Raw genomic sequence first — 15,350 nt, forward strand, 5'->3', positions numbered from 1 at the left:
GTGTATTGGACACGCCACTTAGTCTGAGTAGATCCCTCTTAAACTGTATATTGGACACGCCACTTAGTCTGAGTAAACTCTTCCTAAACTGTGTATTGGACACGACACTTAGTCTGAGTAGATCCCTCTTAAACTGTATATTGGACACGCCACTTAGTTTGAGTAAACTCTTTCTAAACTGTGCATTGCACACGACACTTAGTTTGAGTAGATCCCTCTTAAACTGTGTATTAGACACGCCACTTAGTCTGAGTAAACCCCTCCTAAAACTGTGTACTGCACACGTCACTTAATCTGAGTAAACCCTTCCTAAACTCTGTATTGGACACGCCACATATTCTGAGTAAGCCCTTCCTAAACTGTGTGTTCGACACGCCACTTAGTTTGAGTAAACCGTTACTAAACTGGGCACTGGACACACCACTTAGTCTGAGAAAACCCTTCTTAAACTGTGTACTGGACACATGCCTTAATCTGAGTAAACCCCTCCTAAAACTGTGTACTGCACACGTCACTTAATCTGAGTAAACCTTTCTTAAACTCTGTAATGGACACGCTACGTATTCTGAGTAAACACCTCCTAAACTGTGTGTCCGACACGCCACTTAGTTTGAGTAAACCGTTACTTAACTGAGCACTGGGCACACCACTTAATCTGAGAAAACCCTTCCTAAACTGTGTATTCGACACGCCATTTAGTCTAAGTAAACCCACCCTAGACTGCGTATTGGACAGGCCTCTTATTTTGAAAACCATTACTAAATTGTGCACTGGACACGACACTTAGTCTGAGTAAACTCGTCCTAAACTGTGTTTTAAACACGCCACTTAGTCTAAGTAAACGCTTCCCAAACTGTGTATTGGACACACCACTTGGTCTGAGTTAACCCTTCCTAAACGTTGTATTGGACACGCCATTTAGTCTGAGTAAACCACTCTTAAATTGTGCACTGGACACGTCACTTATTCTGAGAAAACCCTTCTTAAACTGTCTATTGCACACGCCATTTAGTCTGAGTAAACCCTTCCTAAACTGTGTATTGCACACGCCATTTAGTCTGAGTAAATCCTTCCTAAACTGTGTATTGGACACGCGATTTAGTCTGAGTAAACCCTTCCTAAACTGTGCACTGGACACGCCACCTAGTCTGAGTGAACCCTTCCTAAACTATGTATTGGACACGCCACTTAGTCTGAGTAAACCACTCTTAAATTGTGCACTGGACACACCACTTAGTCTGAGTAAACCCTTTCTATACTGTGTGCTGGGCACCTCACTTAAATTGGAGCCTTTCCTAAATACTCTTGGTATATGCATACCTTCGTTAAAGTGTGTTACAGACTCAAATTTGGTCTTGGTTTGTCAAGGGGGAAACCACCTGTACACAGCTAGCTGGGTTCGTTCGCTCGTTATTAAGAGGACTACAAATATGATAGAGACCAAATGCACTCCTCGCACGGTGCCCTCCTTCTCTGGTTTATCTCAGGGGCTATACTTGTACAAAAACTCTCCTTGTTGTACGTTGCCACCCCAGTTGGAAAACACTGCTCTTGCCTATACCCAAAAGTAGTGTAGACTAATGCCAGCCGTGCTATAAATGTACAGCTAGATTGATATACAGGAAAAAGATTTATCAGATAAGCCACACTTAGCTGGGGTAGACTCAGTCTTGACAAATATACAAGTAAAAGTACAAGCTCATGCCCTGTAACATATAATATAATAACCCAGAAAGTATATTTGACAATCTACATGTATGCTCATGTGCATACCTGTATATATGCATACATGTGCAAACAAAATGTGGGAGGCCCGAAGGCAGATGTTTTCTGGCATTTAGTCTTGGTATGCCGTTCCTGACCTGTGTTACAGGCACGGCACGTGGTCTTGGTATGCCCTTCTTGACCTGTGTTCCGGGCACGGCACTTAGTTGTGGTATATCTTTCCTAACCTGTGTTCTGGGCACGGCACGTTGTCTTGTTGTGCCCTCCGTGACCTGTGTTACGATCACGTCTTTTAGCCGTGGCATATCTTGCCTGACCTATACGTGTTACGGACACGGCGATCGATGCCTCTCAGTTTAGTGATATGCTTGGCGTTGGAAGAGTACGCTGGACCAAACCTTCTCCACGTGCATGACCTACGAGAAATGTTCTGCAGGAATTGCATGAGTAGTGGTCTCAATGGATGAACTTATAACAGTACAAAATACTTCAGTGCTCTAACTGACAACATGCTGCTTTGTAAATAATATGTAATATGTTCTTCGTATGTTTTACACAATGCAAACATTAGCAAACAAACATTAGCGCGTATATACATGTAGTTTATGTCCTATTTTTCCTTCGATTCACCAGTAGTCTCTTGTTTATCCGCCGTGTGTCTGTCGCCCCGATTGTTCCCAATGATCTGAGCAATGATTATGGTAAGGCACAGAATACCAGCAGCAGAAAACGTGAAATACAAGAAAGAACGCGGTCCAAGATTACTAATGAGATACCCAGACATCCAATTTGAGACGAACGCTCCAACACCGTTGCCTACATCAAAGATGGCGACGACCAGTCCATACAGCGGAACATATCGGTCCACCCAGGCTACGCCTGAGGGATAAATTGGACCGAAGAAGAAAGCTAGGGAACAGGAGAATATCCACAGTATGAGGCGCTTGTCGTAACCATAGAAAGTTATAATTGCGGAGCATCCAGCCATCAGATAGACCTCAGAGAATAATATGTATTTTACAGGAAGCTTATGGGCCAGCAATCCCATGATGGCTCGGCCACCCGCATAACAGGCGTAAAATCCCGTGTTCAGATAAGCTGCTTCACTTTTCGTGAATCCAGTGTTACTCTCTACGGCGTACGTGAATAGAAAGGAGCCCAGAGCTCTGTCAATGGCGGTAGTCATCATGTAATACAGGAAAAAGAGAGCTAAGATAGACACAGCACTCTTCGGGCGATCTTTTAAGAACGGTGCGTCGCAAGGTTTTGAATAAGAGCTGCTTCCAAAACGGGCAGTCAATTTTCGAAACGGTTTATGGAAAAAAAATCCAACATAGGCCATACCAATAAGGAGGATGAATCCGGACACGATGGCGTAAGGTATTTCAATCAAGGATTCCTTTATAATTATGTCTTCCTCCTTAAATGTCTCGTTGGCTGTGTGGTTTGAAAAGGTCAGATTAAACTCAGCAGTAACATTGGAATCTAGTGTAAGGTTCTTCCTGTATCCATAGTAACCAATGTTGGATGCGTTCCCCGAGTCCACCGTCACGTTTATGGTCTGGTGTTGGGACAGGAAAGGTCTGGCAATCAGCGGAGAAACCAACGCTCCGAGTCCATAACCAAAGTGGAGCAAGTGCACAGGCAATGCCGCGTTTTCTTTCCACATTAGTACGCACATGGAATTGCCCACTATAAAAATGAAAAAAAAGTTTTAACTGTGAGATAACTTTGTGCAACATCAAATGTTTAGCGCAGCCTCCCCCCCCCCCCCTCTCCCACCACAGATTTCAAAAACCTTTGTACAAAAACAGCTCAATTTAAGTTCATACCATGTTTTGTGGAAAGGCACCTAGAAGTTTATGTGAAGGCAGGATATTAACTGAGGTAGATCAGTAGTCAACCGTAAAACTAGAAGGATCTCTGTGCGTGGACACGGGAAGAGCATTTGCCTTATCGAGACAAAATTGGACACTGATATACAAAAAAGACTGTCGAGCATGACGACAAATAGCTGTATTGGTACTACGAAATATCATTCCGAAAATTAAGAAATACATATGAAAGATGACCCTCACAAATACTTTGCTGACGTAACTTCCAAAAACGATGTAATGTTTTATTTCATTTGAATTTCGTATTTGCCTAACTTCTCATCGTTTAGAAACTATTCATTCACTATTTATTTACTCGATGGGTACTTAATTCGGTACTCAAACTTGTTTAACTTATACAAAGGCGGCAAGGTTTATGGATTTTGGACGCCAAAGTGCCACCGAATTTCGCTAGATACCTCATAAACCTCCTGACTTCAGTTAAAACTTAGAAACCACCAGGGCCTATTGGAAAAGAAATTTTAGTCACAAAGGGTCGTACGAAAGAAAGCTTTTCAAAAGTTTATACTTAAATATTTTGATTCTCTTAATTACTTGTCAGTTTTGATTTCACGACAGAGTTTGTAGTGTACAAGATTTTACTAAGCGGCGTAAAGGTCAAGTAGCTCGGCAGGTAAATAGAAGGATAGTGTTATGCACGCCTATGTATTTACCCCGATCATTTCTGTGGTGCAGTAGAACTGTTTACGTGGCATACGTCACCAATCGATGTACACTGTGCCTCACCTTATACTGTACTCGATATACATGTAAAACAGTATGTGCCTCACATTATACTGTACTCGATATACATGTAAAACAGTATGTGCCTATCACTATACTATACTCGATATACATGTAAAACAGTATGTGTCTCTCACTATACTGAACTCGATATACATGTACTTTGACTTTGACTGTTTCTTTGACTGTAGATATAAATGCTACAACATATTTCTAATTCCATTTCGAATACCAACCTGAGTTTATTCCACCGTGGGAAAATCCTTCCACAAAGAAGAGGAAGGCGAGTAAGCTGACTGTGGGTACCCAGGGTTTGGTGACGACGCTGACAGACACCACTGCGAGGGCTACTCCCAGCAGCAAGTCACCTTTACTACTGAACCTGTCCCTCAGATAACCACATGTTAACGAGCCTAACATTTTCCCAATGCTGCGGAAGGCCATTGCAAACCCCACGCTATCATAGTCTGTGTGGAGGCGTTCGCCAAGGTCTGGCACTGTTGGCCCTGTTATTCCGCTGTAGAGGCCCTGAAATATATTCGTGCACGCACTTAATGAATAAATGCTTGTGACTGAACGCTTATACACTTCCTGTCTTATGCTGGTTAATGGTTACGGGAAAATGACAGTGGTATTTTGGCCTCTAAGTATTTTGTTATGTTAAAGGGGCCCTCGCTAAATCGTAGTTTCCCCGCGGTCTATAGCGGCCGCTGTACCATGGGGAATAAACATTGAACTCTCTCCTCGCTGTTTCCATTACAGCTTTAGGTTTTGGGGGTACCTGGCCGATAACATCGATAACATCAGTTCCCACAGGAATATGTAGAAATACTATGCCAATTGGAAATAAAGTTTGTAACATGAAGCAGTCATCACTTTTCCATGATGTGCGGGAAAATGTCGTTATTCTAGGCATCGATATCCAAGCAAAATTTGAAACGCATAATCTGTAGATAAGTTGATGCCTAAAGTAGCGACTAAGTCGTTTTAGCCGTCAGTGGGGTGGATAACGTCAGCTGAACTAATCTGAGGCCAAAATAGTAGGTTTAATTGTAGCATTTTAACCTAAAATCTGAATATGTTTTACAGGCAGGCCATTTCATATTAAATCCTTATGATTCTGCGAAAAACTAAACTGTAATTATACCATTGTGAACCTTCAGCTTTTAAGATGCGTCCTGAGACAAGTCTACGCCGACACCTTTCTGTCTGATTACGTTATATTTCTTTAAGGTGTAAGTCATATCACTAAACCTATGCTGAAATATTACTTTAATAATGCAATCAAGTAATGCAAGGCAAAATTTGCTTTTTGTCATATCGAGACATCAAGAGTCTCCGTCTAGCCTTAATTGCACAGCATTATTTATAAGTCAGCCAATTGCCTTCCAATTTCGATGGTAATTTTTAGAAATATTTAATTTGATAAAAAAGTTTGAAACATGTACTTACCATACAAAACCAGGTAACAATCAAACAGACGGATTTTGACACCTTAAACCTGACAGCCCTGCGGGTCGTCGTCCCCTGGGCATCTTTATCGTCTCTACCGGCAGCGGTTTCCTCATTTAGCTGGCACTGTGGCACACTCCACCTTCCGGATCTACCAAAAGCGGTCTCCTCGACATGGGACATTCTGTTACTTTTCTCGAAGAAGCGCTCAACTTTCCTATCCCTAATGTGGAGTCGATATTGGTTTGTGTAAACCTATCGTCAGTCACAGATGATACACTATCGAGAGTTGACTTTGACCTCAGATCTAGTGTCCGACTTAGGACTTTATGTTTTATCTTAAGTGATGGGCCATATATCACCAATTATCTTTATACAGCTAACTGCGTAAGTATTATATATTGTGTACATACATGTTTGTGCTTCATTATTCACCCCCACCGAAAACCACGCCTATTGTGACCATGCACAGTGTAAGTGTTGCTTTGTATGTCCCTTAGCATTGTATCGATGTTATTGTGTGTTAAATGTGATGAAAACAGCGTTTTTGAATAATTCCAGACCCGTCACACGTAATATATTGCAATTTACATCGCTACAATTTTGCCCATTTCTACCTCACTGAATAATGCCCTGACTAAGAAAAATTGACAAGAGTTCGTATTTCACCTGTCAGGTGTGACCATTTGCCAATTATTACGCTATCGTCGCTGCTCTGGTTTGACTGTCTAAGCTGATGGTCTTGTATTATATTATGTAGGATTATTCTTAGACAATCAAGATACTGACTCAATTTCTATACCTATTCTGATTAACAGTATTCAACAATACCACAGCAATATAAAGTTTCAAACTGAAGCCAAGCCTTGGGTCAAATTGGGTATAGTGCAATGGTGTCCATCAAACATTTATAAAATTGTCAGACTATCGCCTTGAATGTCCTTGAATCAACTCACCACAGTTTGTTTCGAATCATTCAACGTCTTGATCATAAATGCTGTAGATATCTCCACATATATCATCAACACGTTTGAAAAATTTCCAATATACTTGCTAGCTAATGTTATTTGGGTGGCTGGAGTTTCTTTCATCTAAAAACCTGGCTGCCGTCATAAATGCATATGTATATGTAACACATTATTGAGTATGGCGTTAAAGGAAAGTCAGTCAAACTGAATTAATTCCCCAATAATTTCCGTAAAAATATTTTAAAATTTTATACAGCGCTTATCAACAAAATAAATAGCAAAAAATCGTCATTTCCTATTCACTCCATTGATGACGCCATTTTCCCATGTCAGCGATCTAGCGTGACGTCGTAAAACTTAGGAGCTACCCTGTACCATTGCTACTAAACAATGTTACGTGATTTCCGTGTATGTCAACGGACATGAAAATGAGAACAGCAAAAAAAACTAGATAATCAACTTAAAAGATTTATGTTTTTTTTAAATCTGGCAATATGTTATGGCGAGTTTCGTGGGTACAAGAGTCGTCTTCTTTCAGCGGCCTTATTCGTCTTCTTCCTCGGCCTGCATCGGTGTCAGCCTTAGCTCATCAAGGAATTTACCGAACATGGCAAGGGACCTTTTCATTCGGAACATAGTCTTAAGGTCTTTATTATTCTCGCATGATAAGGTAATACATATATGAATTACTTTAAGATCACGGGAAACCTCTTTTTAGGGCGTACAAACGTTGGGACCTTGAGGACAGCACAGGCGACATGACCGAGTTCCAGGTTAGTGAATGTAACGATTTAGAGCGGTTAACATGGAAGCTGAGTTGGGAACATAGGTAAGTGACCCCAGAGCTATCTCATGCCCAGCACGAAGATAGTGTGAAGGTTGTCAAACATGAAGCAAGAGAATACCTTTTTAGCGTAACAATTGTTTTGTTTATTTCAGATTGCGATTGTAGCCTCTTACATAAAATAATGTAATGATTTGTAGATCTATTTAGATAGTTATGAAACATAAAGCAGGAGAATATCTTTTTAGGATAACAACTTTCTGTTTATTTCAGATTTGTAGCCTTTCACATAAAATAATGTAATGATTTGCAGATCTATTTAGACAGTTATGAAACATAAAGCAGGAGAATATCTTTTTAGGATAACAACTTTTTTGTTTATTTCAGATTGCCGTTGTAGCCTCTTACATGAAATAATGTAATGATTTGTAGATCTATTTAGACAGTTATGAAACATAAAGCAGGAGAATATCTTTTTAGGATAACAACTTTCTGTTTATTTCAGATTTGTAGCCTTTCACATAAAATAATGTAATGATTTGCAGATCTATTTAGACAGTTATGAAACATAAAGCAGGAGAATATCTTTTTAGGATAACAACTTTCTGTTTATTTCAGATTTGTAGCCTTTCACATAAAATAATGTAATGATTTGCAGATCTATTTAGACAGTTATGAAACATAAAGCAGGAGAATATCTTTTTAGGATAACAACTTTTTGTTTATTTCAGATTGCCGCTGTAGCCTCTTACATGAAATAATGTAATGATGTGTAGATCTTCTTTCAGAGGCAATTAGGAGCTGGGGTGGTATAGATTGACAGAGACATTACTTATGGATAACAATTCCTGGATTTATTGTGTTGTTGACGTTTCGATGTAGGTTCTTACATCGTTATCAAATCATATGAACATACAGAGATACATGTCAAAATATATACAGTAAGAGAGTGAGTGGTGTCAAAACAGGCAACAATGTAACTATTAGATAATGGCTTCAGGGTTTAAGGCGGTCACTGTCTAATCTGAAGAGGTCATTATAGGCGCTCGGTGGGTGGTACCCGCTGTCTCGGTTAAGCTGTGAATTGTGTCGTCGGATCATGATGGCTTCCAGCAATTTCCTTCCTTTGTAGTCTGACTGGTTGTCCTGTAGGGTATGAACTGTGTTCCATTGGAGTTGATGTTCTGGATGGGCTCTGGTGTGATCACTGAGGGCCGATTTTCCATCTGATTTTTCTACTGAGACCTTGTGCTCTGCAATTCTGATACTGAATGGTCTACTGGTTTCCCCCAATGTATTGCCGTTGACAGTCACAATGAATGCTGTACACAGAGCCTATGAGTTCTTCCCTATGGGTTCGCTGTTTCTTTCCATTGGCTTTGAGTCGAGTTTTGAGGTTGGAGGCGGAGGTTCTGTTTGTCATGCAGGAGTTTTCTTATCTTTTCTAGCTTGGGATGCCTATAAACGGAATGATTGAGAGTTTTACTGATAGTTCTCTCCACTAATTGTGGGAGGTATCGGTTTTGTGTGGTGAAGGCTGTTTTGAGGTGATTTATTTCTTCTTGGAGGTTGATGCTGGATATCTCTATGGCTCGTTTCGTCAGAAGTAGATATTATTCCTCTCTTGATCTGATTAGGTTGGTTAGATTGGTAATTCACGTATTGGTCTGAGTGCTTTTGTTTGTGGTATACTGAAGTGAGAAGTTTGTCGTTCTTCTTGCCAATAAGAATGCAACCAAACCATACCCTTTCTGGATGTACTTGTCAGCAAGAGGAACGACAAACTTCTCACTTCAGGAAACTGGTGGAAGCCATCATGATCCGACGACACAATCCACAGCTTAACCGAGACAGCGGGTACCACCCACCGAGCGCCTACAATGACCTCATCAGATTAGACAGTGACCGCCTTAAATCCTGAAGTCATTGTCTAATAGTTACATTCTTGTCTGTTTAGACACCGCTCACTCTCTTACTGTATATATGTTGACTTGTATCTCTGTATGTTCGTATGATTTGATAACGATGTAAGAACCTACATCGAAACGTCACCAACACAATAAATCCAGGAGTTGTTATCCATAAGTAATGCCTCTGTCAATGTGTACATCTATTTAGAAAGTTGTGAAACATAAAGCAAGAGAACATCTTTTTAGGGTAACAACTTACCTTATTCAGATTGCTGTTGTAGCCTCTTATACAAAATTTAACTTTAATGACCCCCTTTCCGCATGTCAAGGTGTAAGTGTGGTGTAAGTTTGGTGAACTTGAGCTAAACATTTCTGGAGATAACATATTTACAAGCCTTTTATAAAATTTAACTTAAATGACCCCAAAGACCTTGAAGAAAAGGTCAAGGTCGGTGAAATACAAAAGGTTATTCCCTTTACACAGACAAAGTGTATGTGTGGTGTAAGTTTGGTGAATTTGGCCTAAACCGCTCTGGAGATATCATGTTTGCAAGCCGTTTACAAAATTTAACCTAAGTGCCAAGGTCACTGAAAACCAATAAGGTTCTTGCTCTAGACAGTGTAATTGTGATGTGACTTTTGGTGAATTGTCTCTGTTCTAGAGACAGAGCGTTTAAAATGACCCCAGTGACCTTGAAGAAATAGGTCTAGGTGTGTGGATTATCGCCCCTTGGTCGCGTGCGCAGGTATCGGTATAATTAGTTGAACTGTTTAGAAATCGACAGTATGAGTGTTAGTGATATTGCAACCTCTACCTAGTTATTCATAGGTTACTAGGGATGAAGACGACGACAACTCTGACATGGAGGTTTATGATTCCGGAGCTTATCGGAGATAACGAGATAAAGATCTCCACTCAGACTACAGACCTCGAATATGGGAAAACAAGTCAGGCATATGAACAGCCAGGAAAATCAGGTAAAGAGCCTTAATGTCATTATGTCTGCAGTTTGAGAAACACCCATTGTTAACATTAACCCTATTAAAATCGGTAGTGCCGTCCAAAAAGCTGTGAGTAACAGAAAATAGGTTAAGAAAATCCAGTCCAAAGATTACCTTGTCTCATGCTCTAGCCAGACACAAGAAAAAAACTATTGGATCTTAATCATATTATGGGTAGGCATATAAAGTGTCGGTTAAAAAGAAAACAGGAGGTGTTGTTTATAGTGTTGGGGAAGAAGTTACAGAGGAGGAAGTGCTAGCTGGCTTAAAAAACAACAACAAAGTGTTTTCACGTTCAGAAATTGTCTAAATTTGAGGGCATATATCGGTATGATAAATGGTTATTTTCCTTCCACCAGAGGTTACACATGGCTTTGAGATTTTTACAGTGAACCCTGATGTTAAAGGGGAGCATTCGGTGGGAAATAAATTACTCCAAAACCAGGATTACCAGTTGAAGTCCTTTATTGTCCAGGTTAAGAAAAAAACCCCAAAACAAGTAGGAAAAACAGAATTAACATCACAATAGTTTTCCTCATGAAACATTGTGTTAATAACTCTCAGCCACATACATATAACCGATACATCATGTACTGTCCTAAACTACACTCTTCAGAATATAAATGTTATCAGTGACACATCCGTGACCAAGGACCGGTTACACTATTACTTGATAGCTCAGCCTAACTCTAATAACAATCAAAGAGCTATGGCCATGTGATTAGACATGCAAACCTAATGTAACATGTTAACTGTTAAAACATCAGTGAATGCCCTTACTTGACCTATGCTTCTTTACCTTCACTTGTTCACACAGTGAAATGGTTATTTACAACCTCTGGACCTTGACACTTTGAGGTAAAATACTGGTCTTATTTGGATTTATTTATTTATTTGATTGGTGTTTTACGCCATACCCAAGAATATTTCACTTATACGACGTTTGCCAGCATTATGGTGGGAGGAAACCGGGCAGCGCCCGGGGGAAACCCACGACCATCCGCAGGTTGTTGCAAGACCTTCCCACGAACGGCCTGAGAGGAAGCCAGCATGAGCTGGACTTGAACTCACAGCGACCGCATTGGTGAGAGACTCTTGGGTCATTACGCTGCGCTAGCGCGCTAACCAACTGAGCCACGGAGGCCCCTTTTATTTGGATTACAACCATAACACTGAAGAAACTGCAATAATCTGACAAGGAATTACTGTAACTTGCAGCAAGGATTTAACATCAAATGAAATAAATAAAATAATGCTAATGACGATTGTAGTTACTACATGAACCACAAAGTTAAAAGTAAACCTTAGCTCAAGCAATACACTCTACGGATTTATCAGAATTACAACTGACTAGACTTTCACGATGTAATTAGGTGACAACCAAAAACTTATTTTAAAACATCAAATGTACATCAAATGACACAGTTACATTAGTAACGATGACCCTTTTACAAAACAGACGTGTTCCGGAAGCTTGTGTACTTATTACATGTGCGTGTACAGTAAATGGACATTATTATCATTATGTATCTGTTCATCACAAAACTAATCAAACTCACTGTAAACTGCATATGCCGTTTCGCCAAAGAACGTATATGTACTTACATGTACATTCAAAGTATGTAGCACATGATACATTGCACATATACAGTAAATGTATACCCTTTTCGTGGTACTCATGGTATAACATGAGTACTCAAGCATAATACATTTTATATCAGAAACGCAAACCTCATATCCGGAGGGTTTAAAATCTAGGTTTCCATCTCTTACAACTACCGTGCATACACCGTAGCTCCTGTAACGCAATGTAAACGTAACATTACAAATTAGGACATTGAATTAAAGCAGCAATATTAATTAACAGTGGTAGTTTAACTTTGTTACACTCGCAACAATACTTTAGGTATGTGATTTGGAAGTATCACATTACATAAGAAAGTTGAGGTTCTGTACACAACACTTCAAGAAAATATCTGATACAACGAATCAAGTGTGTGCAAAAATTCACAAAATTTCTCAAGGACATGATTATGACCCATGTATGAATAAAGAAACGGCAAAATGTGCCAATGATGAGGGCGGACACGGTGCTGCTTACGCTGGCTGTCCGGCGATGCAGAATGAAGCCAACATGGTACAGTACATTGACGTTACTGAAAAACTATCCTTAAGGCCTTTAAAAGTGTGCATCAGCCAAGCGTTTCTCCAGAACATTTAATTTTTTTCGCAAGATCCAGGCTTTGTAAACCCTGATTCTGTTATGTCCTTACTCGCAAAGATCACATAACAATCGGATTATATCTCAGAATAAAGGAAAACTTCAACGTTTCATTTGTACAACGTGATTTTCGGGGAAGTGGACTACTAGCGCATTACTCGCGGTGACAAATCTCATGGGTTACTGATTTGGGAACTGAGATAACCGGTGTTGCAGGAAAATCCGAAGTGGTTTCTGATGACTCATGAATAAGGTTATCTGGTAGATTCTTTGACATGGAAATATCAATTACTTGATCCAAATGGCTCTTCCAAATAATGTCTATTCCCACTTCAACTTGGTATGCCACTGGGCCTGATTTATTCAGAATAACACCTCGAATCCATGTAGGGCGTTGATGGTTCATGCAGCCTTTCACTAGGACAATAGATCCGATCTCCAGTAATCTTATTTTATCAGATTCTGGTGAATCTTTCTTCATCATAGATGATGCCAGATTATGATGCATAATGCTGATTCTGGTCCACAATCGACGTCATAGAAAAAGTTCTGCAGGAGTCACTTTCGTGGCGGAATGTGGTGTCCATTTGTACTATAACAAAAACTGGAACAATTTCTGGTTAACTGTTCCTGGACTTTTGGACAGGTTTTCATTGTTGTCTTGAACGTCCGAACAAACCTCTCTGCTTCTTCACTGCGTTGTCGGAAACAATATGTTCTGGAATACCATATGCTGAAAATAACTTCACAAGGGCATATACAGTTGCATTAGCTGTTGTTTCTTTCATGGGTTTTACTTCCGGCCACTTGCGTCAACAGCAATCAGAAATATTTGATATAGGAAAAGCCCAGCATAGTCTGTATGTACCCTTTCAAATGGTCGACTAGGCGAAATCCCTGAATTAGTTCGGGTAGATGGTTTGGTCGGGTTGTCATGAGATGGGCACACAATTTCTCACCTGCTACTCTATGTCGTCATCTCCCCAAAGCAAACATCCTTCCTCATAAGTTAATTCGTCTCGCTTCTGGTAGTAAGGTATCAGTTCTTCTGGTATTTGGTTCTTCGTAGGCCAACTACAAACACAAAATCGTTTCACTCTAGCAAGAATGTTGCTTCTGGCTGTAGCATGGCTAACTTGAATGGCATTGACCGGCAAACTGTTTACATGATTGTAGTTCAAAAAATTTGCTTCCTTAGTCCAGATATCAGTTTAATCCTTTTTGCTGTACTGGGTATGGGCAAGCGGGGTAATACATCTGCAGTGGCGTTTGTTTTGATGACCTGTGCTTTATCTCGTACTAATATGCTGCCAATTTAATGCCCCAGCGTTGCATGCGTGAGGCTGCCAAGGATAGGGATACATTTCTTGTCCTCAAGAATCATGGTTAACGGCTTGTGCTCCGTTATTAACGTGAATTTGTTCCCATACAAATTGGTGAAATCTCAATATACCAAATACAATTGCTAGAGCCTCTCGCTCTATTAGCGAATAATTTCGCCCAGCTATAGTTAATGCTCTTGATGCCAAGGCAATTGGCCTTTCCTCGCCATCAATGGTATAAGAACACACTGCTCCTATTTTTCTGTTGCCAAAGTTAGTGGTTTCCCAGGGTCCAAGTGAACCAATACATCACTTGATATTAGTGATTGATCCAAAAATGAATGGAACGTTCTTATTTAACAGTTTGTTAAGTGGAGCTGTAACAGTGCTTAGATTAGGCAAGAATTTCCTGTAACAGTTGATCAGTCCAAGCAGTGATTGCACTTCAGCTTTATTCTGGGGCTGTGGTGCTTCTTCAATGGCTTGCACTTTGTCGGGGGATGATCTGATTCCAACAGCGTCAAACACAAACCCAAGGAATTTGATGAATGCCGACCTACCCTTTTTAAGTTTAATGTTGAACTCCTCAGAACGTTGTAACACATTTCTCATGTTTTCACAGTGTTCTATGTCGTTAGTGTCCATGAAATTTGCTACATGTGAGCCTGTTAATCCGTACAAGACTTTATCCATGGCCTGTTGAAATAAGGCTGGTGATGCCGAAACACCAAAGGGTAATCTGATATACCTGTAAAATACTTTATGGGTGTTAATGGTGACATATTTCTTAGACTCTTCGTCAAGCAGAATTTGCTGATCGGCATGCGATATGTCCAACTTGGTGAATTTCTGTCCACCATTCAATGCTGTAAAACGTTCCCCTAGTTTCGCAGTTGGATATTCAGGAACATCTAGCACAGGGTTCAGTGTGATTTTATAATCAGCGCAAAGACGCAGAGTATTGCCAGGTTTCATCACTGGTACAGTTGGAGTAGCTTAGTCAGGATAATCCACTTTTTCCAACACACCTGTTCTTTCTAACCTGTCCTGTTCATCGGAGATTTTATCTCTTTCGGCATGCAGTACTGGGCGGGCTTTGTAGAACTTGGGCTGTGTACTTTCCTTTACCTGAAGGTTTTTACTATTCCCAGCTTTCCATCAAACACATTTTCGAATTCTTTGAGTAAAGAATTCTTATCAGTCATTGTGTTTACCTGTCTGATATTACTCCAATCCAATCTAAGTTCTCCCGACCAAACAATAATGGACTACTTTTCCTGGCACAACCCACAAGTTAAGTTTATTCTTCAGTTTCTGATAATCCACGGCAACCAATACTTCTCCCTTA

General features: G+C 40.2%; 1 protein-coding gene across 1 annotated transcript; it reads right to left on the reverse strand.

Moving 5' to 3' along the window:
- Positions 1–2,335: 2,335 nt before the first annotated feature.
- Positions 2,336–5,978, reverse strand: LOC135467166 (sodium-dependent glucose transporter 1C-like). The gene is made up of 3 exons (XM_064744932.1): positions 5,796–5,978; positions 4,580–4,871; positions 2,336–3,417 (listed from the first exon to the last, which is right to left on the reverse strand). The coding sequence occupies exons 1-3, from the start codon at positions 5,976–5,978 to the stop codon at positions 2,336–2,338; spliced, it is 1,557 nt and encodes a 518-aa protein (XP_064601002.1).
- Positions 5,979–15,350: the final 9,372 nt, after the last annotated feature.

Source organism: Liolophura sinensis, chromosome 6 (assembly GCF_032854445.1).
Source record: "Liolophura sinensis isolate JHLJ2023 chromosome 6, CUHK_Ljap_v2, whole genome shotgun sequence".
NCBI classification, from domain to species: domain Eukaryota; kingdom Metazoa; phylum Mollusca; class Polyplacophora; order Chitonida; family Chitonidae; genus Liolophura; species Liolophura sinensis.